The 23,340-nt window shown below is 37.4% G+C and overlaps 3 protein-coding genes across 6 annotated transcripts; 2 read left to right on the forward strand and 1 right to left on the reverse strand.

Annotated features, from left to right (window-relative positions):
* Nucleotides 1-557: 557 nt before the first annotated feature.
* Nucleotides 558-3,845, reverse strand: LOC141598675 (formin-like protein 4). Its single transcript, XM_074418397.1, has 2 exons — nt 2,420-3,845; nt 558-2,028 (listed from the first exon to the last, which is right to left on the reverse strand). The coding sequence occupies exons 1-2, from the start codon at nt 3,454-3,456 to the stop codon at nt 738-740; spliced, it is 2,328 nt and encodes a 775-aa protein (XP_074274498.1). The 5' UTR covers nt 3,457-3,845; the 3' UTR covers nt 558-737.
* A 5,790-nt stretch (nt 3,846-9,635) lies between these two features.
* Nucleotides 9,636-15,918, forward strand: LOC141598676 (uncharacterized). Of its 4 annotated transcripts, none has more exons than XM_074418398.1 (11): nt 9,636-9,786; nt 10,990-11,103; nt 11,201-11,319; nt 11,425-11,471; nt 12,005-12,105; nt 12,674-12,764; nt 13,311-13,419; nt 14,087-14,234; nt 14,708-14,779; nt 14,907-15,020; nt 15,564-15,918. In XM_074418398.1, exons 1-11 carry the CDS (start codon nt 9,685-9,687, stop codon nt 15,654-15,656), a joined length of 1,110 nt encoding a protein of 369 aa, XP_074274499.1. In that variant the 5' UTR covers nt 9,636-9,684; the 3' UTR covers nt 15,657-15,918. The 4 variants fall into 4 exon arrangements, with proteins under 4 accessions (XP_074274499.1, XP_074274501.1, XP_074274502.1 ...); XM_074418400.1 differs by having other exon boundaries at nt 9,680-9,786; nt 10,990-11,110; nt 15,564-15,767; XM_074418401.1 differs by lacking the exon at nt 9,636-9,786 and adding an exon at nt 10,709-10,796 and having other exon boundaries at nt 10,990-11,110; nt 15,564-15,767.
* A 1,357-nt stretch (nt 15,919-17,275) lies between these two features.
* LOC141598678 (uncharacterized) lies at nt 17,276-21,489 on the forward strand. The gene is made up of 7 exons (XM_074418402.1): nt 17,276-17,784; nt 18,730-18,870; nt 19,207-19,572; nt 19,929-20,171; nt 20,349-20,441; nt 20,649-20,849; nt 21,100-21,489. Exons 1-7 carry the CDS (start codon nt 17,473-17,475, stop codon nt 21,310-21,312), a joined length of 1,569 nt encoding a protein of 522 aa, XP_074274503.1. The 5' UTR covers nt 17,276-17,472; the 3' UTR covers nt 21,313-21,489.
* The last annotated feature ends 1,851 nt before the right edge of the window (nt 21,490-23,340 follow it).

The following is a 23,340-nucleotide window of genomic DNA, read 5'->3' on the forward strand; positions in this document are numbered from 1 at the left end:
GAACTAATCATAATGTGAATGTTTCTTTGTACAAGTTGTAAATTGTAATAAATCAGCATGAATTTTAGAAATAGTAACTCAACAAAAGTATTGTAATAAATCAGCATCAAAATCGTCCTTATCGAAAAAATAAAATAAAAAAACAATGATATCACATGTACTCCAAGTTAGTAAGGTAGTTGGCCTTCCAGTTCATTAGTCAGATAATGATATCATATGACTACCAAAACCAACTATATAGACAAAGAAAACAACACTACCTGCTAAATGTATGTAATGCTCCTGTTGATACGGTTATTTTCCACGAAGTTTTTAACTTGGATACGGTTATTTTCCACACGGTGACAGAATGTTGGAGCGATCGAGGGCAGTGTCGTGTACTCGCGACTAACAACTCTTTATTAGCTCACACACTGCATAATAATATTAATTAGCATGTATAAAACCTGTTTTTCCTGCAACTGAAATTATTCCTGAACTGAACAGCATTCCTTCAGAAATCAGTTAAAAGTCTGAAAACATATTTTCTCAGTTCTAATACGCGAATCATAAGATTAGTAATTTCTTCTATTGTATTAAAATTCACATATAAAGATAAGTTTCTTGTCCAAAAAATCAATTAAAGAACAAATTCACTCAACATTCATCTGTCTTTTTCCTGTCAAAATGATAGATAAAAAAAAGGCCTTATATACTTTCTCTTCTATATACATCAGTAACATCTTCCATCACCAGTCTCACCCGTCATCATCTGAATCACTTGCATTTGATACCGACAGGAAATGATCTGGCAAACTACGAAATGTCACCCTAGTTCTTAACACATCAGGAGGAGGGGGATCAGATGAGCTGGCACCGCCTGTTTTTGAGTTACCTTTTTCCTGTAAACTCTTAGTAATATCAACACAAGCTTTATCAACCATGCTCAGAAAATCTCTCACTATGGAAAACAACTGAAGCGGATGTTTATCTTTGAACGCGCCTGACTGATAATACTGTGTCGTTTTCTTCACAAGCTCCATCACTCTTGCCTGTTCTTCTTGGACTGCTTTTATTTCTACATCGGCTTCTTGTAGAAACTCTTTCATCTCCTTGATGAACTCCCCTCCTCCAGCATCGGCTCCACATTGCAACACGAGTTGCCTTGTTTCAGCAACTCGGGATCTCATTGTGGTACTAATGTTGGATAGGGTGTCGTAGTCGATACTGGCAGATTTCAGGACATTTGATAATTGTGAACTTAACCCTCCTATAAGTGGTAACCCTAGTTTCTGATACTCCTTTTCTTGCTCCTCTTTTGATCTCGTGTCAACTGGGGTCGGGTTTGTTTGGCCACTGCTACCGGTCAAGTTGTTGACGCGGTTCATGGCACACCGTTTCCCTTCATTCCTGACAACCTGATGGACAACAAAATGGAGCAGGGTTGTTTTCCCATCAGTGCTCTTGTAGTCTGAGAGTTTATGCAGCGCGGTTAAGTTAAACGCCTTTGCGTCTCCACGTGCAGTCCCGACATTCAGCCTGTTTCCGGCTTTAAGGATAGCTTCTAGAAGCTTCCAGAACACTGCACAGTCCCGAAGCTCATTGCAGGCAGAATCAAGCATTCGGAGTGAATCCTTAAGGTTCTGAATCTCTGACCCATAAGTATATCTAAATACCATGGCATTGACTCGAGTGAAGGTGGTGGGGACCGCCTTCAAGAGGTGATACAGGAAGGACTCGGCATCAGCTAGCTTTCCTACATCGCCATCAAATGCAAGGATTTGAATCTTTTCCTCTCTGGTAGGAGACATTCTTGTTAGTTTTTCTAGGGTTTCCAAATCTAGGCCTTTTCCTTCTGATACACCATCAATCAACTCTTTTCTCGAGATACCTAAAGCGCGAACCAGAATGGCTATATTTTGGGAACGCCGTGAGTCCAGGATGGAGATTTTAGCTGCTGGGTTTGTCTCCTTTCCTGGATTCCTGTTTGGCGATTTTCGTTCCTTGGCAACGTCTCCAAACAGTGCTTCCATCATGTCACCATTATACCTGTCACAAACATTAACAATCAGTTTTGCTTCTGTAGCAATAAAAAAAAACCTTACAGTAAATCAAACTCATATCTGCAGGCAATTTCGGATTACTGTAATTGGAAGGAAGACCGTCCCCTCATTCCAACTCACAAGGGTTTCAAACTCGGATATCAGCTAGATTAACTGGCAAAGTCATTCAAGGGGGCCAATAACTAAAATGAGCAGATATCAACTAGCTTATTTGGTAAAGTCATGAGCGCTAGTACTCATGACGAGGGTTCAAACCCCGTCAGCATCAAAAAATCGCCCTTGTGACTCCCTTTACACCCAAAAAAAAAAAATCGCCCTTCTGACTCCATTTACGCCAAAAAAAAATAACAGTAACTAAAATGAGATGATGAACTTACTGGAATGAGCCTGCAGGAAGTTTATCCCAAACCATGGAATGATCCCTCTCAACAACCTTGATTTTATCCCAATGCAATGGCTTCATTTTGACCTGATCCTTCATCTCTTCTGAAAATTCATCATCATCACCTCCTAAAGCAGCTACTTCCACAACGGGCGGCCGCTTTGGTAATCCTGCTGCACCACCTCCCTTGGGTGGTGGTGGTGGAGGTGGTGCAGGACCTTTCTTAACTGAAATCGGTGGTGGAGGTGGTGGTGGCGCTCTCTTCACAATCACAGTCTGTTGTGGTGGTGGTGGTGGCGGTGGTGGTGGTTGAGCTGCTTCAGCAGATATCTTTAAACTGTGACTAACATGATCAGAAGCTGACAATCTTGGATCAAGCAAGGTAAGCTTTTGATTATCTTTAGGAGGATTATTATGATTCGGATTAGACGATGAAGACGATTTTCCTCGAGAAAAAGTCCGCTTTATGCTCTTTAATGACTGGTTATTAAGAAAATCCTTATGAAATGATCCACTTTTCTTGTGACTTCCTTCAAGTTTCCTCCAATACAATACATCCAAACCATCTTCATCAATTATCATACCCTTAACCTTTCCATCAAACCTCGTAAACCCCGCCGGTGCTGCCCCCAGCTGTCTCATCTTAGCAGTGGCCTCGGCGGAGTAAGGATTCACCCGTTCAGGGCGAGGAGCCTTCTTCTTCTGTGTACATCTGGTGCAGACAAAAAACAGAACAGCAGCCGCCACCAGGGTGCATGCTGCAGTCACCCCAACCGCTGTCGCTATAGCTTTTTTCGACGTTGAACCTGGTGGTGGTGGTGGCGGCCTTACAGGCGGCAGCAGAACGGGTGGCGCTGGTGGCGGAGACAGTACACTAGGTGGTAATGCTGGTGGTGGTGGTGGTGGTGATTCATTGTAGAATGTTTCAATATTCTGAGATGAATCTGACTGACAGACTGTAAAATCATGCAGGAAAAATAACAATAACAGCACTGGCAGAAACAGAAAAGCTGTATTTTTTCGGAATGCCATTGTTTTATTTTTTTTCCTGTGATCTGTACAAAATTCTGCAGAGAAAAATACAGGGAATTTGGATGAAAACTAAAAACTAAACTAAGTTTGATTAGTTCTAATTAAATTATTGAGTAAAGGAATATGTTATATTGGTTTTGTTGTAGTTGTATATTAATAATGCTGACTGATGCAATGGTTGTTTCTGAAGGCTTTGGTTTTTTCTTCCAACTTTTTTCAGATTCAGACATTTTCAAAGTTAGCAGTTTGCTGACTTTTGTACACTTTTCTGCATTTTTTTGTGTTATATTTCTAGTTGGTGACCTCTTAATAGATTTTGCCTGGCTTTTCGGAATCGGGTCGGATATGGTAAAATAAAGCAAAATCGGTTTCTTATATCGTCTGTGTATTTTTATTGTGAATTTTTAGCCAGTCGATACGTGTTTTTGTAGTTTTATTTAGTAATAAAGGTAAAGTTGCGTACTTATTTAGTTGTGTACATCTGACCCTTTAGCGGTAGCACCCTCGAGATCGGGTCAATTGGTACATGTGTCAATGTTTGTGATTATGGCACTAGGCCACCAGACACCAGATCAAAGAACATGCAGATTGTCTTACTTTGTCCTATGCTTAATTAGAAATTTTTTATTTTAGACGAATGAATCTATTTGAAATTAAGACAGATAAAATATGACTATTTTACGATAAAATGTAAACATTTCTTGAATAAATGTTATCATCAGTTTATTATTAATTTTTATCATTAAATGATTAATTTTTATTATAAAATGGTAACATTTTTTTCGTTTTAAGTTAAGACCGTCTTAAAAGAAAAATGTTTACTAGTTCTCAATTATTTAGGGTAGCACACTTGCAACGTTGAATTGGCTAAGGCAAATCTTTGAATTTTATAATGAAAGTTGACAATAATTACTGGGTCAATGTTTGATCTTGGATGTGCTTTCTGAATGATTGCCAACCCATATTATGATGTCAGGTAAATAGATTATACAGTAAGTCTCTTGAAAAAATTAATTAAATAGTAAAATATTACGCCATCAATTAAATAAAAAATAATTAATTGCACCGCGATTTAAATGTACATATTAAAAAATGGATAGGTATACTTGGAGTATCATGTCATCGTAACTTTATCATTAATTCATATTTGAACCGGTTTGTTTAGTGTAATCTAAAAATGTACAACGGGAGTACTCAAGACATTTTCATATGGAAAATACGTGATTATTTTGAATTATCATATCTAAAACCATTCAAACTTTTCTAATTTTAACGTGTAAAAATACGAAATACCGTCAATAGACAACTTAGAGACGTCAATTTTCTAGTATATTTATGCGATAAATACTCAATTTAGTAATGACAAATTTGTAGAGTTTTTAATATTTTGTACGGAGTAGTTTCTAATTTAAGCATATATAGCTAGCTGGAGACGATACGAAAGTCAAAGATAATTAAACTCTCACTTTGCTTCAATGAAATTGCGATGTGAACGAACTTATTGCTTGCGATGTGAACGAACTTATTGCTTTCTACGCAGTGGAATTTTGTTGCATTGGAATTTTATTCCATGTGAGAGGCTGATACTGAGATTCACAAATACTATCTTACAACCAGTTGTATATTAGCATTGTACAACCGCCTCAAAGTTGTTGAGTTTTTTACACAAAGTTATCGAGCTATTTTATAAGTTATTGAGCTAATTTAAAAAGTTATTGAGTTTAATAATTATTCCTCTTAAAAAATTCAATAACTTTGTATTGTAACTCGACAATTTTGTTAATAAAGCTCGACAACTTTATAACAAAACTCGACAACATTGAAAAGGTTGTACATAAACTACATACAACCAGTTGTATAATCTACTAATTGTACTGAGATTGAGTACGAGCTTGTTGCGTGTTTTACGATTCTTGTTATTCACCTAACACCTTTCTTTGCAATGTATGTCATCAAGATCCTTACTTTTGATTTAGTGGTCCTAAATGTAGGACTTTGTTAATTATTTATTTATTTATTTATTTGATGTAACAGGAGCCTTACTGGTTAAGCTAGCTGACATCTGCTGAAACCTTAATTTTTCCACGTAGACAAATAATTTAAAGGCGTTTAGAATGTCCGACCCACTGAAGAATCTGTATTTTCGAAGCAGGGCTCTTGATAACTTAGTCGTGTTAGAAATTACAATAACATTAACTCGAAAGCAAAAATCAGATATTCAAATTACAACGCAAATAAACCGACAAATTCAGGACTAAACCAGCAACATGTAAACAAAGTACTCTTTCCGTCTCGGTCATTCTTTAGCTAACCAAATGATTGAGACAGAGGGAGCGAGTATTCTTCATTAATTTCCTTGTGGATTTCAGCCGAAATTTGATTATGCAGAGTATCATCAAATATGGAGGCAGCAAGAAAGCAATCTATATGATGTCGAGAGAGCATCGTCCCGTCTTTACCAAATGCAACGACGGTTTCCTGAACTGTCTCGCTACATACAGGATCATTCGTCATAAATATATAGTCGATGACAGATTGACACTTTTCTTCCGGTATTACATCGAAGCCTAATTCTAACAAGAATCCGTAGGAACGATATAAAGTTTGGTATCGGGATACAGCTTTTTAATTTCACAAAACTCAGGTTTTTCGAAGAATTTTGAGGAGTAATTATAGTCATTATCAGCATAGGCGTAAACAATGCAAAGAATAACATTCTTGTCGCGAATATCCAAACTAGTGTCGTCACCAAGTAAAGATTGAAGCGTTTTTGATTTATTTCTACGATACCTCACAGATCCTATCAAATACAACTCGATAATGCTATCTTACTACCACATCCAGAAGACCAAAAAGTGGCCCGAGAAAATTGAATCTCGTCCATCACAAGCAAAAGGGGATTGGTACTTACAAGCTTGATATTTGGGCGGGCATGTGCAAGCCCAGTTGCTAGTTCATATGGGAGATTTTGGTCCACATCATTTATTTGTAGTCCGGATTCGAGTTAGGTGGATATCTAAATGGGTGTTGCTCTTTCACATACGACTTTTACTTCTTCTTCACATACATTTTATCATAATGTTTCCAAACACTACCCTTCCTTCTATTAAAAAACCTTAATTTTATACTTACTCTCCTTCCTAAAACCTAATTACATTTCACTGAAATAACTTCAATTATGAATCTTAATTCTCATACCAAATAAGTACAAATTACAATAATTTGCTTTTATTTTACACAAAATTACATTGTGCAGCTTGATTGTCTTGTGTATTAATTTATTAAATCAAAAACAAAACTTTCTCCCACAAGCTTCGTGCGACAAATAATTGCTCATAGTACTTGATTGTTTTGTTTTATTGTACACAATTTTTTCATCTTGCAATTCATTGCATAGGAAATAACATTGTTATCAATTTGATATATTATATTGATATCTCAATCAAATTATGATTCCTTTAATACTTGATTGTCTTCTAATTTTTTTTCCAATTAGTGAATTCTAACATACATGGGAGAGTAGGAAAAGATGGGCGATGTGCGACGCGAGTGGAGAAGTTGGGTAAACGACCGGTGTCTCTGGCCAGTCGTCGATTGGGGAAAGCGACTGTGGTCGCCAACTCGCCGGTGGGTTGTTAATGGTGGTCAGGTACGGAAATAGAGGTGGTGGTAATGGGGTGGTTGCTTTATTATTACTCCGTAACATGTAGTATGAGAGATGCGTGATGAGTGAAAGTTGGAAAATGTAAGGGGTAAAAAGGTAACTTGTGTATGTGAAAGAGTAAAATGCGTATGTGAAAGAGCAATACCGATCTAAATAACTTTGAATAGTTGCATTGGGAAATCGAACTTAAATAGAAGACTAAATTGTACTCCCTCCAACCCAGATCAAAGGTAATATGGTGGAAAATAGGGCATTTATTAGTTTCTCATTCATGTACGGGTTTTATTCATTCGTGGACTTTTTTTCATTATTTTTCGATAGTATGCCCTTTGCCTAATTCTCTCTATTTCTCGCCATCACCAAATTAATCAAAACCACAAAATTAATCAAATCCATCAAATTATACAATTATAGATACTAATTCTCGTAACGATAAGTAATAATTATAGTTCTTAATTTTATTGTATATTATATCAAATTAAGGTATTGATTTACACTAATTAAATTAGGGTTTGTTTAAATTAGCATCTTTTTTGCACTAATGTTGTCGTGGTTCTTATTAATGCTTCAGTTGTTGCTAGTGCTAAGAATCGCAGTTGGCTTGCGTATTTCGAAGCCTAATTGTGTTGATCGTTGCGGTAATGTTAAGATTCCATACCCATTTGGCATTACTGCCGATTGTTACCATAACTGATCATACGAGATCATTTGACGTCGTTTAGTCCTCAAAATTAAACCATTCTTACGACATTTCAATCTTGAGGTGATAAATATCAACTGCCTAAGGGAAGCGAGGGAAAGAGCGGTGGTTAACTAGTCAAGTCCGGAAGAAGCGGTGGTAAGGTGGTGGCAGATGTGGGAGAGGGTGGCGGTGGAATTCAAAGAAGAATTGAATATAGAGAGAGAAAACTAAAAATTGGGGAGTTGAATTAAAAGGGCTAAAATGGTCATTTCTGTCCATGAAAAAAGTAAAACCCGTCCATGAATGAGCACCACCCTTAAAGAAAATAGGTAAAAAGGAGGGGCAATTATGGAAAGATTGGTGAGTGAGCCACATGGGTAGTGGGTATAATTAAATGGATTTATGTGGGTAAAATAAGGGGCTAGTGAGTGAGCCACATGATGACATTTGTGTAAATATGAGGAGAGTATAAAGATTATATTCTCCAAAAACATGTCATTTATAGTATGTTACCTTTGGTATGGTTCGTACATTTTAGGTAACTGTTACCTTTGGTCTGGGTTGGAGATAATACAAACCTAGGGTCGTTGGTAGAACTGTGTGGTCAGATGCTTTGCCACCGATTGCGAACAGTGCTATTATGTTTGATTTATCGTTAATGCAGTAATGCCTTCGGGCGTTCTTCTCAAAAAAAAAAAAAAAATGATAGGCATACCGCATACCTAGATGATGACATGTAATCCAAGTTATTTATGATCAAACTGTATTTAATGAATTTTCAATGTAATTTTTACAATTTTGATTAATTACCTTACAAACTTTTCTCATGTCATGTCCTTACCTGTTTCATGCCGAGTAACCGATTTCTTATCTATAACTGTCTACCAAAGTCATGGACTGTTAACAACTACACATTCGTCTTCACGTAAGGTAAATACTGAATCGCGAAATATTAAGTTGCTAAACGGTCAATTTTAAAATCAAAAATCCACAATAAATCTTTACGAAGACAATCCATTAGACCCGACCCATTCATTTATATTTCCCTAATTCATGTAACTCCGCCCATATTAAACCCAAGTCCGCATTTAATCACCTCCGACTAGGGATGACAATGGGTGGGATATGGATGGGGTGAAGCCATATCCATATCCATATCCATATCCATTTAATTTATGGTCATCCATATCTCACCCTCATCCATTTAATATTTTTTCATCCATCCATATCCATATCCACCGGGTGAAGCGGGTACCCGTTGGATATTTTCACAGCTCATAAAATTTAAAGATAATATATCGTAAAAAAATTGTGGCGATGAAATTAAAAGGCATACATAATTCAAGTAACAATATGTGTTAGCAAATAGCAACCCATTATTATATATCCAATAACAAAGTGTCTTTGCAAAGCAAGTGACCTTACAAATACGGCACGCCAACTACAAAGAAACCACCAACGCATTATATTATGGATTAAACTAACAAAAGTAAGTTACTTTGAATAGTGAAAATAACAACATCCACATAAACACAAGTTTTACTTTTCCTAAATAACAGTATGATATTAAAATTAACTAAAATTTTTGATAAAAAAAATATACTTTAGAAGGGAAATCATTAATGACCTAAATATTATTAACTTAATAAAAAATTAATTAAAATTAATTTCGGATATCCAGAGGGTGGTTAAGCGGGTGAGAGACGATAATCCATATCCCACCCTAAATTCACCCATATCCATATCCTACCCTAAATTCGAAAAAAATTCGTCATTCATATCCTACCCGTTTAATTTCGGGTGAATGAATATCCATAGGGTAAGGGTAGGATTGCCATCCCTACCTCCGACTCAGTAACCTGAGCATTAGACTGGAATAGAAATGGAGTGCGCAGCAAAGGGAAGGGGAATCCGATGCGTGGGCCCACCATTGAGAATATGTCCTCGTTGCAAAGCTGTAGCTTATTGTTCACTCTCTCATCAGGTTTACTTCTCTCTATCTCCCATATCTTTTCATAGTATATCAATGATTTATTTACAGTTTTAATTGTTCAGGGTACGCGTTAGAAAAACCGATTTTTTTTTTTAATTAGATTGATTATTGCAACCTATTGTTCTTGTGATTTTAGTTATAATTTTAATTGTTCAGGGTACGCGTTAGAAAAACCGATTCTTTTTTTTATTAGATTGATTATTGCAACCTATTGTACTTGTGATTTTAGTTATAGTTTTAATTGTTTAGGGTACGCGTTAGAAAAACCGACAATTAATTTGATTATTGTAACCTATTGTACTTGTGATTGCTTATTTGTTGGTGGGTATTTTACCAATTTCATTAATTTGACATGATATTTAGTGATTTATGTATGAAGATGGTTGATGGGTTACCTAGGTTTTATATTTATAGAATGAAGTTTGATTGTAAAGTTGATTCATTGTTTCATACTTTCATCTGTTTGTTTGAGGTGTTATTTTTGGTTGATTATATAAGTGGCGGATCTAGGGAGACTAGTAGGGGTGCTCGCTCCCTGAACAATTGAAATCGATTTTTAGTTTAAGGTTTTGACTTTTCCCTACTTGATCTTATTGGTTGAGTAATTCGCCTCAATGGTTTGAGTGACCTATGTATGAATCAGTAGCGGATCCAGAAAAATTTCTTTGTGGGTTCCCTAATACCTATTTCCACTTGAAAATATATATATTTACTCTATTTTTACCTAAAAATTGGACTAAAATACACCAAAAAAAATTTCCGTTTGCGATGTCCCGGGACCCTGAAAAGAGGCCCCTGGCTCCGCCACTGGTATGATGGATTGGTTGGTACTTGGTGATAACCATTTTCAATGGTTTATGCTACTTAGGAGAATGGAGTTTGGTTGTAAAGTTTGTATGTTTGAGGAGTAATTTTTGGTTAAAAAATTCAGAAATTCTTCGATGCAGAACTTTTATCCAAGGGTGGAAATGGGGTGAGAAGCAAAAGTTGGAAACGTGGATGTAAGTGATCAAGTGTTATAGTGGACACTAAAGTTTTCAACTTTTCTCCGAGGGACTCTAAAGTTTGGGATTCTGCTGTCGCTTTTTTTGTCCCCCTTATTCTTATGCTTCTTGATTAAGCTAACTTCAATTATCCCCACACTTTGATTCGAGAAATATTTAAATAAACACTTTCACTGATACCTTCTTTCAGATTTCACATTGGAATGACCACAGGGAAGAATGTGAAAGATTAGAAGAACAAATGAGAAATGTTGATATCGTGAATGAATTTCCTTTTACATTCCGTGAGGAAGCTACAACTCAGGTACAAAGTACGTACGATATACTTATATGGGGCTTTAAGAAGTTCAAAATTGTCTTCTTTTTAGTTTTTACTCATTTATGTTTATATCTTGATGTAGATTTGTGAAAACAAGGGGAGTAGATGCACATTTCTTGCGAGGAGGAACCTTCATCAAATAGGAATGTGGTCTCATGAATGCTCCTGTAGGAGTTTGGATGTACACGCTAATCTCTCAGTGTGAGTGCTAAACCCATTGCTTTCATGGTACTCAGACGGACGTGTTTTCACTTGTGATCCTCTAAAATTATTTCTGAAGAGAATTGTATGAATCAATTTTTATAGGCTAATCAAGTGCTGGAACCTTTCAAGCATGTTTGCCTCTTGTACTGGTATTGTCTTTCTCTCTCTGTGTCAGTCTATAGCCAATAGCGGGTGTTTATCAGTCCAAACTTGAGCTGTATTTTCTTTACGACCACTGAATATAATCAAATCTTTATTCAAATATCGAAAACATGTTAGCCCTTATCTAAGGTTATCAATTTTGTCCGGATTTATATCGATGCTTAGGCAATTGTTATATGGAAGTTCACTAGAGGATGGTTTTTGCGCATCTATCTACTTGAATACCATTTTCTTTAAAGTCTAATAGTCTTCGCAGTTCGCAGTTAATTGCATCAAATGTGAATACATTTTGTGAAGGATTGTCAAAGAAAGTAAATGGTTATTAGGTTGGCGTTGTGGGCAGCTATGCCCTTTCTCGTCTACAAATGGATAGGTTCTTGTCTAGTACTCAGTTAATAACCTTAATATGAACTTCAACTCATGCTCTCGGTTTGGACTGATTGATACCTCTTCTCGTGTCGACATGTTTCTTAACATCTCATGCTGTTTGCTCAAAAAAATATAAAAACATCTCATGCAGACCCCGTGTCCTCATTGTCAAAACAGTTAAGCTGTTGGAAGGAATACTATGACTGGAGATCTATCCCAACTGATTCACCAGTTGCTTTGCTGCTTCAATGGGTATGTTATGCTTCTGTTTTTTTAAAGTTTTCCATCGGGACACACTTAGAGGTGGACCTGTAATTTTGTTATCGGTGACTCATTGAAATTGATGAAGCTATTATTACACAAAGAAACATAGCTTTCCTTTTTTTCCAACAAAAATTGAACAAAATGCACAAAAAAATAAACCGTTTTTAGTTTTCAGGAGACCCTATATATCATTATACATAGATCCGCAAGTGGACATAGTTTGTAGTTTTGTACCTTTCTTTTCCTTGAATATTGGTTACCTAAGGGGATAGAATGATAGATCAATAAGACCCTCAAAGATACGGAGTAGTAATTAACAACTTCTATGTCAGGAGTGGTTTATTTAATTCTACAAGTTAACAGTAACCGATGTTCCTTTTAGATATCTGCTACTTCAGTTGTAAGATAGGGCAATGTAGTTTTGCTCAAACACTTTGCAAGGTCCTTATAAGACTAGGTTTACACATCACTAATAGCTAAACTAGTGTTCTTTTAGTTGTCTGCCGTTAAGTATTTGTATATATTTACCTTAACTTCTGCTTTTTTTAAACTGCAGCCCCTTACGATTTACCATGCCGTCCAACTCAACATTCCTAGAATGCCGAACTGTGAGACTAGTAAACAGATCATAAACATCCACTATCTTGGTATATTCTTTTCTCCATTTTAGTAGTCCACTGATCAGACTCAGATGTTGTGAAAAGTGTATTGCTTTGCACCCTGAATGTATTGATATACTATAAGCTCACTTGATCGTCCTTTGTATTAGCATTACCATTAGGGACGTTAAATCCAGACTACCAAGTGTCTATGATTAGTCAAGATCCTTGTACAAGAAAGTGATAGACCTGGTTCTTTCAAATTAAAACAATTAGTTAAAGATGCAATTTTCTGGAACCCATCATGCTTCTGTAATAATGGTGAACTGCCAACATTAGTGAGGTAAGAGAACACGGAAACTTTGACAATGGATCCTGTCGCAGTTTCTTCTTTGGTTAAAATAAACTTGTGAAGCCAACTAGTGTATACAGGAAGTGTTATACTACAAGTGTTTTTCCTTCGTTGATGAACTGGATGAGACTCTTTTTAAACTTGTATGATAAATAATGGTTATTATGATTATTTCTCTTTCGTATAGTACCTTTCCCTTGTCACTTCAACTAACTCATGCTTCAATGAATTTATATCCGTAGGACCTGATAAAGAGCTTTTCCAAGTTGCTGCATTCGGTGAACTGCTTGCCCTGCTCCCACAGTACCACGTGCATATAGACCTTGTCGGACCTGCAGTGCCAGAGCATAGGTCAGTGACTTGAACTACCTATATAACAACCTTTGGCTAATCCTTGCCTCTGAAATGAACTATTTGTTGAGTGGCTAACAGGAACGTCTAACCCTGTCCAGTGTCCACTAACCCCGCTTCTGTCCCTAGACCAGGAGGCAGGAGCTATTTCCAGAAGTGAGGTTGTGGTTGGGGCTAACTATTTATCGCCCCAAAAGACCTATCACACGGCAGGATAGATGAATGAGATTGCAGAAGTTTCCCTTTGAGATGCTTTTTGTCATTGTCACTTATCGAAAATGATTTCTTAGTTGCTTGTCAGTCAAACTTTTAGTAATTGTGGCTAAAATGCATCAAGATACATTTATCGTATTCCACTTGGTGAAGCGGACACCTTGTCATATTTTTCTTCAGCTGCTCCGTTTATTTTTACTGAAGTTTCAATGGCTTTTATTCCTTCACCATGTACCTGGAAAATTGCAGACAACATGCATTACACCATTTTTCGTCCATGGCGTTTACTTACCTCTTTCTTTTTTTAGCGCATTCGTGATTCTTGATCGAAACTTGAGTTGTAGATTGATTTGTTTCTATTTGTCCCTAATTTCCTGTTGCTGTCTAGAAATGTGTCGAGTATATCACATGCATGTATCTGGGTTTCTGACTTGTTTGCCCTTCAAATTAGTAGAGACGGTGAGAGAATCAATCTGGATACCTTTGCTTGTTGTGATGATGGAGATTGCAAGTGCAAAATGCCAAATGAGACTAGGAGTTCTCCTGTGACACTACAGCTCCTGAAAGGTTTCTATCACGATCGCTTCAAAGACATAGTCAAGGTGTTACATTCCTGCCATCTACAATTCTACATCTATCATATACTTTATCTTGTAATGCTGACCGGGTATATGTACGCTCCTATGGATCCTTCAAGGCTTCAAGTCTTCAACCCCCTAGAAAAACACAGGGGAGGGAAGGGGAAGGAAACGAGAGGAAGGGGATGGTGAATAAAGCAATTATGTTTTCCATCCAAATCTTTGAAAAGTTTGATTTTAATTTGGCTTTAGGATCGAAAATGGGGATCACTCCACATACCTCTTTATTAACGAAACAAGGGAAATTGTTCGCTTTCCTTCCTTTTCCCTCCAAATCCCTCGATCCAAAGTCCAAACATGGTGTGAGAAAGCAAAATGAATGCATAGTCTGATGTAGTACTGTAGTTCACATACTATTTTTCCTGTGGAAAATGTATTCCGTCTGTTTTAAACCTTCACACAGATTATTTTCTAATCTATAACCGTATCATCTGCAGGATGGCTTTCCACATCTGATAGTTGCCCCGAATGCCGGCATTGCTGCTTATCCAAGTTGGAAGGAGACAATAGTATGTCTTGTGCTATTCGAATGCAATTCACCTCTATCTTTTCCGTCACCATATTTTTTTGATATACAAACATGCAGATCCAGATAAGTAAAAAAAATTCATCCTTAATATATCTTTTTTTTTTCAGGAGTTGATTCACCTGCTAAATATACCAGCAGTTTTTACAGACTTCTGCGAAGAAGCCGCACATCTGGCTGCTTCTTGTCTAAGCAGCGTAACAGGCTGCGAGCTTGCACTACCTGTATGTTCACTTGCTCTTTCCACGGTTTAAAACGCATGATTACAGCATATGTCAACTAGCTTAGCAAGTAAAGTCTCTCATTGATTGGTATTACATATGACCGGGATTCAAAACTCGGTAGCGTCAAGACTGTCATGGTGGTTCCCTTTACTCTGAAAAAAAAGGCTATGATTTTAGATCATTACTGCAGTAGTGCAGTGCCTCAAAGCTTTTCGCTTGTAGTGATGGAATGGAGGGTAGTCTAATGTACGCAACCCTGCCTATCTGCTGAAAAAATTAGGGTGTCTGTCACACGATAGCCTGTAGTGAGTGCAGAACACGGCGATCATTAGAAATTCACGAATTGTGTAAATAATTACGTCCGTGGAATGCTACCTCAGAGTCATAGCAAAGTACTCGTAGTATAGTGAGTCGTTTTGTGTTATTCCACATATATCAAATCCTCAAGATTGTGAGTTTTAGCTCCTATTGGAAATGGAATATTTTTGGAAGTTATTAAGTTTCCGATGACGTAAATTAATTGATGCTCTCTTTGCATTGCAGATTAAGTTAAATCCATTCAGGCAACCACTGGCCGTTGAAGATAGTGTACTGCACCTCCCTTGCTATTCTAATTGCTTCATGTTCGGGATATGAACTCATAACATCCATTTGGCGCACACCTCCAGTTTTTCAAACCATCAATGCCAAATTGCCAACACACGAAGAATTACGGAATTTTCCAATGACTCAAAACTGTATCAGGAATGGCGGTATCTTCTACAAGCCGCCATTCCTGATTAGGAGCTTATGAGGTCAATCAAGAGTACGCCTGTAGATAATTAAGTTTAAAGGATCGGTATGAAAAACTCAGAAAGTGAAACATGATTATAGCTATGAAGAGGGTTTATGAGGGCAATCAAGAGTACATATGTAGATATGAATGTACCATGTTGCGGCCAGGTCCATTACGAGTAGGCAAATCTTCGTAGCGAACTTCAGAATGGAAACTGTAGGCGTTTGCACCGGTGAAAACTCCGTCGCTCAATCGGGTAACTCTAGGAGGTCCTCCATTGCTTGGAATGTCCCTTTGAATGTAGGCAAAGGGGACATTGTTGGTGGTATTGTAGCAGTCCGTCTTGCTATAGTTCTTTTCCTAGTGGCCCCACCGACATTGAAGTCATGGCCCACTAGGTAAAGAACTATAGCAAGAGGGACTGCTACAAATACCACCTACAATGTCCTCTTTGCCCACATTCAGAGGGTTACCCGATTGAGCGACGGAGTTTTCACCGGTGTTAACGCCTACACTTTCCATTATGAAGTTCGCTACGAAGATTTGCCTACTCGTAATGGACCTGTCCGCAACAAGGTACATACATATCTACAAACGTACTTTTGATTGCCCTCATAAACCCTCTTCATAGCTATAATCGTGTTTTACTTTTTGAGTTCTTCGTAACGATACTTTATTGTGATAGAAGCTTCTAATCTATAAATCAGAGAATTTGTTTTTTAACTTCTAATGGCGATTTTTCTAATCATGCTTTAGAATATACTAGCATGATTCTACTCTAGCACTAGTCATTTGCGAACTTCATTTCTAACATCATGTACGCCACCAATCTATGACTTTTTCAAACATGATCTGTAACTTCTTTTAAGTGCCCGTACCGCTATCGATAGCGATACAAGACTCCCTTGAAGTAACTAAGCCAACTTCGGAGCAGTGACGGAACTAGAATTTACAATTAAGGGAACAAACGAGTAATGATACAACATAAACTTAAAAAAACCTAGAATTTAAGGTAAGACTTAACGAATTTTTCATCGAGCAGACGAGCACCCCTAATAAAATAACCCCCTTAAATCCACCACTCCTTACGAGTAGTTTAGTTTTTAATTCTTTTTATTTACAAAAGTTTGAAATCCAACTCCACCTACATAACATAAATATTTACAAGAGATACGGAGTATAAGAGAAAATATCTTAACAAGTTATTGAAAAACATATTTTTTCATATATTTTTTTTTCACAAATTCAGTATATCCATCTTAAGAATAAATTGGGTCATATAACACCTCATCTATATAGATAAGACAAACATTTTGCTAATCGTAATCTTAATTTTGTATGTTTTTGTCTTATGTGTGATATACTAAACCCGTCTTAGATGAGAATTCGTATTCTTTAAGATGGACAAGACGAAGGCCAAACTTGGTCTTAGAATTGAAATCGGTATAGTACAACAAAACTCTATAAAAGAAAAATTTTTAAAAAAAAAAAAAATCCAAAATTCCCAATCATCCAAAAGTCCAACACACAACTTCTTCTCTCTTCAACACAAAACATGAATATTCAAACTTATTATCCCCAAATTTGATCTCTCCCCTAAATTCCACTGTAATCTGAACCAAACCCAGATCATAATTCTTAATCCCCTAAAAAATCCAGAAATTAATTTTGAAAAAGATGAGTAGAAGTGTTAAACTCACTCTCTTAATCATATGCATATTAGGGTTGAAATTAGGGTTTGGTGAAGCAATTAAAGTACCATTTAGGGTTAATGATGTTCTACCAGTATTACCAAAAGAAATTTCATGGCCAGTGTTGAATAATTTGCATAGTGCAGTTGATTTATTGCCTTCTTTTGTTGGGGCAGTTACACCTAATGATGATGATAGTTTGAAGTGGAAAGGAGCTTGTTTTTATGAAAATAGTGCTAAAATTGAGTTTGTTGATGGTGGTGATAGAGGCTTGGGTGGTGGTATTCTTCATCTTAATGTAATTATTACTCTCTCCGTCTCGTTCATTTGTTTACTTTTTTTAGTCTTAGTTACGGGTATTTTAATTAAAGGTAAACAAATGATTAAGACGGTGGGAGTAATTTATTTGTGATAGGGTAGAATTTGGATTGTATTTTTTGTGTGTGTGAGTATGATATGTTTCCTATTTTGTTGTTTGATTAATTTTGAAGGGATTACACTCGGCCCCATGTATGAGTACCACTCGTCATGACTCGTGACTTTACTAACTAAGCTAGTTGTTATCTCTTGTGTGATTAATTCAATTACGCTTGTAAATTTAGTCTAAGTTTTGTTTGCTGCTTCTTTTGTTTAATCATGGAAAATTGTGATGATTCATTTGTAATGTGGTGGTGTTTTAGGCAACGAAATTTGCTATTTAGTTTGGAAGCATGATCTAAGCTTTGTTACTAAAAGCGGCTTTTGTTTGTCTGGGTGGGAAAGTTCGCGTCTTTATTTCTTGGTCATATATCGTGTGTCGTGGTATCACTTAAAAGGAGGCACAAGGCCAATGTATACAAAAGGGAGGGGTATTTTGAACCCGCGAATATCATTTGTAGTTGTAATTGGAGAAGCTTTTCATGGAAAAGTAGTAGCTTTTAGTACTAACTAATTTATGTTTTTTTGGTTGCCCTTTATCTCATTGGAGTTATTTGGCAGAAAATTTGTCACTTTGTTGCATCTAATTTACACCCTTGCACTAAGCTTGATGTGCCCTTACAGTAGAAAAGGATTCATGAGAAGCGGTAGCTTTCTTGCATAGTTTAGAGTTTTAGTCGTCTATTTTTTCATTAGAGTTGTTCAATATGAATGTATCTGGTACAGGAGGCAGATCGTAAGACACAAAAAATTTCGTACTTGGAGTAGCTTAAGCGAGGTTACGCTGCTGCAGAATGATTTTCTCACTTGCTTGTTTCTTTTGCAGACATCTTCAGCCCACAGCTGGACCTGTATGGATCTCTACGTTTTTGCAACTCCATACAGGGTTACGTGGGATTATTACTTTGCTTCCAGCGAGCATAAGCTGATGATTGAATCATGGGAGGAAGCTGCTGAGTTGGAATATGTATGGTTTTAACTTTTAAGTTCTGCCGGTTTCCAGTTTTGTTCTTATAATTCCTAGGCTAGATAGATACAACAACAGTAATATCTCAATTCACCACAAAACCTCCCACCCATGGTGAGGTAGGAGAGATGCGGTTTCAATACGACCCATAATGAAAGTTACGTAAAATTGCACTAGCTAACTTTTGCTTCACGACATAAGAAGAGTGCACATAGTTTAATTAGCCATTTTGTTAATTCCAACATACTCCAATACCAATAATAGCGAGTCTTTGGCTCCATTGGAAATGGGAAATAAAGTAGATCGATTCTTGACAATTAAATTTGTATGAAACAGGTAAAGCAACATGGAATTTCTGTATTTCTAATGCCATCCGGAATGCTGGGGACTCTCCTTTCTATGGTGGATGTTTTACCTCTATTTTCCAACACTGCTTGGGGTCAGCGTGCTAACCTAGCCTTTCTCGAGAACCACATGAGTGCAACCTTTGAGAAGCGCCCTCAGCCATGGCAGACAACCATAAATCCAGATGACGTCCATTCCGGTGACTTTTTAGCTCTATCAAAGATCCGGGGCCGTTGGGGTGGGTTTGAGACATTGGAGAAGTGGGTGACTGGCGCATTTGCTGGTCATACTGCTGTTTGTCTCAAAGATGATGACGGCAATCTTTGGGTCGCTGAATCGGGTAATGAAAATGAGAAGGTATGATCTAAATTTACGGAGTCTGTTAGTAGAAGAAAAATTAAATTTTGATTGTATTCACAAAAAAATTGGGATTAGAGCTCTCTATATGGAATGTATGCTAGAATGCTAGACCGTCGAATGGTTACTGGAATTAGTTTTACAATTTGGTTTTCTTCAGCTTGATTTGTATGCTACTCCCTTTGTCCCACCCATCCGCTTACGTATTCTGTTTCGGCCCGTATCAACCATTTATGTACATTTCGTATTTAGATAATTTTTTTTGGTGTTGGAGTTGTTACCCATATGCTTGCATAAGAAACTGATCCAAACCAATATTTTGTACAATCTAGTAATCTACTTCATTGATGATGTAGGGTGAAGAAGTTATCGCAATTGTTCCATGGGACGAATGGTGGGCGCTTTCACTACAGGACGATTCTAACCCACAAGTAGCTTTACTTCCTCTACATCCTGACGTGCGTGCAAAGTTTAACTCAACAGCTGCTTGGGAGTTTGCTCGAAGCATGGCAGGAAAGCCATATGGTTACCATAACATGATTTTTAGTTGGATTGATACCATAGGCGACAACTTCCCTCCTCCTCTTGATACTCACTTGGTATAGATAACTCTTTTCCCAAGCTCAATAACTAAGATAAACTTGAAGTCTACACTTTTTGTCTTGGTAGTTTCTGGCGTCGCTTGAATTGCTGAAACCATAATCTGGTGGTCGTAAATCCAAATAACATGAACGATCTTTCATTAACTTGCATAATGATAATGCTAATTGCTACAGGTCGTCTCTGCCATGTCTATGTGGACTAGGATACAACCAGCATATGCCGCAAATATGTGGAATGAAGCTCTGAATAAGAGGCTTGGAACCGAGGTATGCCTGCATCCCACTCAAAAACGACATCGACAACGGTTTCATAAAGGTTTAGTATTATATGTCGTGTCTAACCCTAAGTTTTATGCAATTTTTTTTTTTTTTTTTTTTTTTTTTTTTTTTTTTTTTGGAAAACTTGCATTTTGATTTGATGGTGAATTATCTTAGCAGCCGTGATCTAATCACTTGGAACTGTGGTTATCTCAGGGATTAGACTTGTATGAAATTCTTGTTGAGACTGAAAACCGAGGCATATCATTCGAACAGTTGCTGACCATACCAGAGCAAGATGAATGGGTATACAGTGACGGTAAATCTACAACATGCGTCTCCTTTATCCTTGCAATGTATAAAGAAGCTGGAGTCTTTGGCCCTCTGTCTAGTTCCATCCAAGTGACTGAGTTCACAGTAAGCTCCCATCTTTTAGAATTGCTCATCAAATATCTCTTTTCAGGCGATTTTACAATTACTTTTACGTAGTAAAAAAATCGCATGTTACCATGATACTCCTATAAAAAACTTCTTAGCAACGTTGTGCATTTGGTAAATAACATGCCCCACCCCATATTATAGGTAGAATCGGAGAAAGTATAAACAATGTTTCTTTAGTACCTGTAATCTGAGTATCTGACACTCTTGGTATCGATAAAATTCTCAGATTCGCGATGCATATATGCTAAAGATTTTCGAGAATAATGTGACAAGCTTGCCAAGCTGGTGTAACACTGAGAACGGACGTCTTCCATTCTGCCAGATTCTCGGGGAGTATCGTATGGAGCTTCCGGAATACAATACTATCGAGCCGTACGCCAAGATGAACGAAAACTGTCCCTCATTGCCGCCTCATTATCCAAGGCCTCTAAAATGTTGATGGCTTTTTAGCAAATTGTATTTTGTTTCTAAACTTGTGGTCTTTGTATAAATTATTTACCACGCTCTTTACTCGTTATCAAGCACTGTTTTTGTTTTGTAAATACTTAAAAACAGTTGTTTTGAAGAAATTGTTTGTAAAAACTAACGAGGTATAAATGGGACCTTGTTTGGGTTACTTCCGATTATATTTACTTTTAACTCCATCCCCATAAGCGACAAGCAAGGTATGCAATAAATCTACCTCTGCCGAAAATAGGATAATCGTGAAAAATAAATTAATATTTGTTATTTGGGCTGAAATTAAATATGGTAACTTTTAAAGTGACCCTCGATATGTGGTAGAAAAATTGGGAGAAAAAGAAACGTGACCCGGCAGGACTGCCCGAACGATTCAAATTGAAGTGTAGAATTCATGTTTTCCGAGATTCTAGGGTACTGGAACAAAAATTTCCAGAAATTGCACGAAGGCTTCCTTGGGTTAGGTAAAGCAGCCAGACAAAATTTGAGTAGCAACAAAGGATATTTGAGCGTCTTAGGTATGATAATAAATCGTACTCATGTGAAAAAAGGATAACCGTGAAAAATGAATTAATATTTGTTATTTTGGAGTGAAATCGAATATGTTAACTTCTAAAATGACCCCAGATACGTGGTAGAAAAATCGGGAAAAAAAGAAACATAACCCGGTACGATCTCCCAAAAAATTCATATCGAAGTATATATATCATACACGGTTTTCGTAATTCCAGGGGCCCAAGAAAAAAATGTCCAGAAATTGCATGAAGGCTTCCTCGGGTTAGATAAGGCGGCCACCCAAATTTTGAGCAGTAGCAGAGGACATTTGATGGTGCCGGTATGCAATAAATCAGCCTCGGCCGAAAATAGAATAATCGTGAAAAATGTATTAATACTCGTTATTTGAGGTTGAAATCGAATAGGTTAACTCCTATAATGGCCTCGGACGCGTGATAGAAAGACCGGGAGAAAATGAAACTGGGTGCGGTACTACCTCCCGAACGGCTCAAATTGAAATGTATAATACACGGTTTTTCGGGATTCCAGGTCCCGGAACAAAATTCTCCGGAAATCACATAGAAAATTCCTCGGGTCAGATAAAGCGGCCACGCAAATTTTGAAGAGCAACGGAAGACATTTGAGGGTGCCGGTATGCCTTAAACCAGCATTCGTCGAACCTCAGATAATCGTGAAAAATGGATTAATGCTCGTTATTTGAGGCTGAAAACGAATAGGTTAACTCCTGAAATGACCTCGGACGCGTGGTTGAAAAAACGAAGAAAAAGAAACAGGGTTTGGTACGACCTCCCGAACGGCTCAAATTGAAGTGTATAATACACGGTTTTTCGGGATTCCAGGTCCCGGAACAAAATTCTCCGGAAATCACATAGAAAATTCCTCGGGTCAGATAAAGCGGCCACGCAAATTTTGAAGAGCAACGGAAGACATTTGAGGGTGCCGGTATGCCTTAAACCAGCATTCGTCGAACCTCAGATAATCGTGAAAAATGGATTAATGCTCGTTATTTGAGGCTGAAAACGAATAGGTTAACTCCTGAAATGACCTCGGACGCGTGGTTGAAAAAACGAAGAAAAAGAAACAGGGTTTGGTACGACCTCCCGAACGGCTCAAATTGAAGTGTATAATACACGGTTTTTCGGGATTCCAGGGTACCGGAACAAAATTCTCCGAAAATCACACAGAAAGTTTCTCGGATCAGATATTGTGGCCACACAAAATTTGAGTAGCAACGGATACATTTGAGGATGCGGGTATGCCATAAACCCGCATTCGTCGAACCTCGGATAATCGTGAAAAATAGATTATAGCTAGTTATTTGGGGCTGAACTCGAATAGGTTAACTACTAAGATGACCTTGGACAAGTGGTAGAATTACCGAGTGAAAAAGAAACAAGGTCCGGTACGGCCTCCCGAACGGCTCAAATTGAAGTGTAATACAGGTAGGGATGGCAATGGGTAGGGTCTGGGTAGGGTCCGCCTAGACCCAGAC

This window comes from Silene latifolia, chromosome 9 (genome assembly GCF_048544455.1).
Source record: "Silene latifolia isolate original U9 population chromosome 9, ASM4854445v1, whole genome shotgun sequence".
Lineage (NCBI taxonomy): Eukaryota > Viridiplantae > Streptophyta > Magnoliopsida > Caryophyllales > Caryophyllaceae > Silene > Silene latifolia.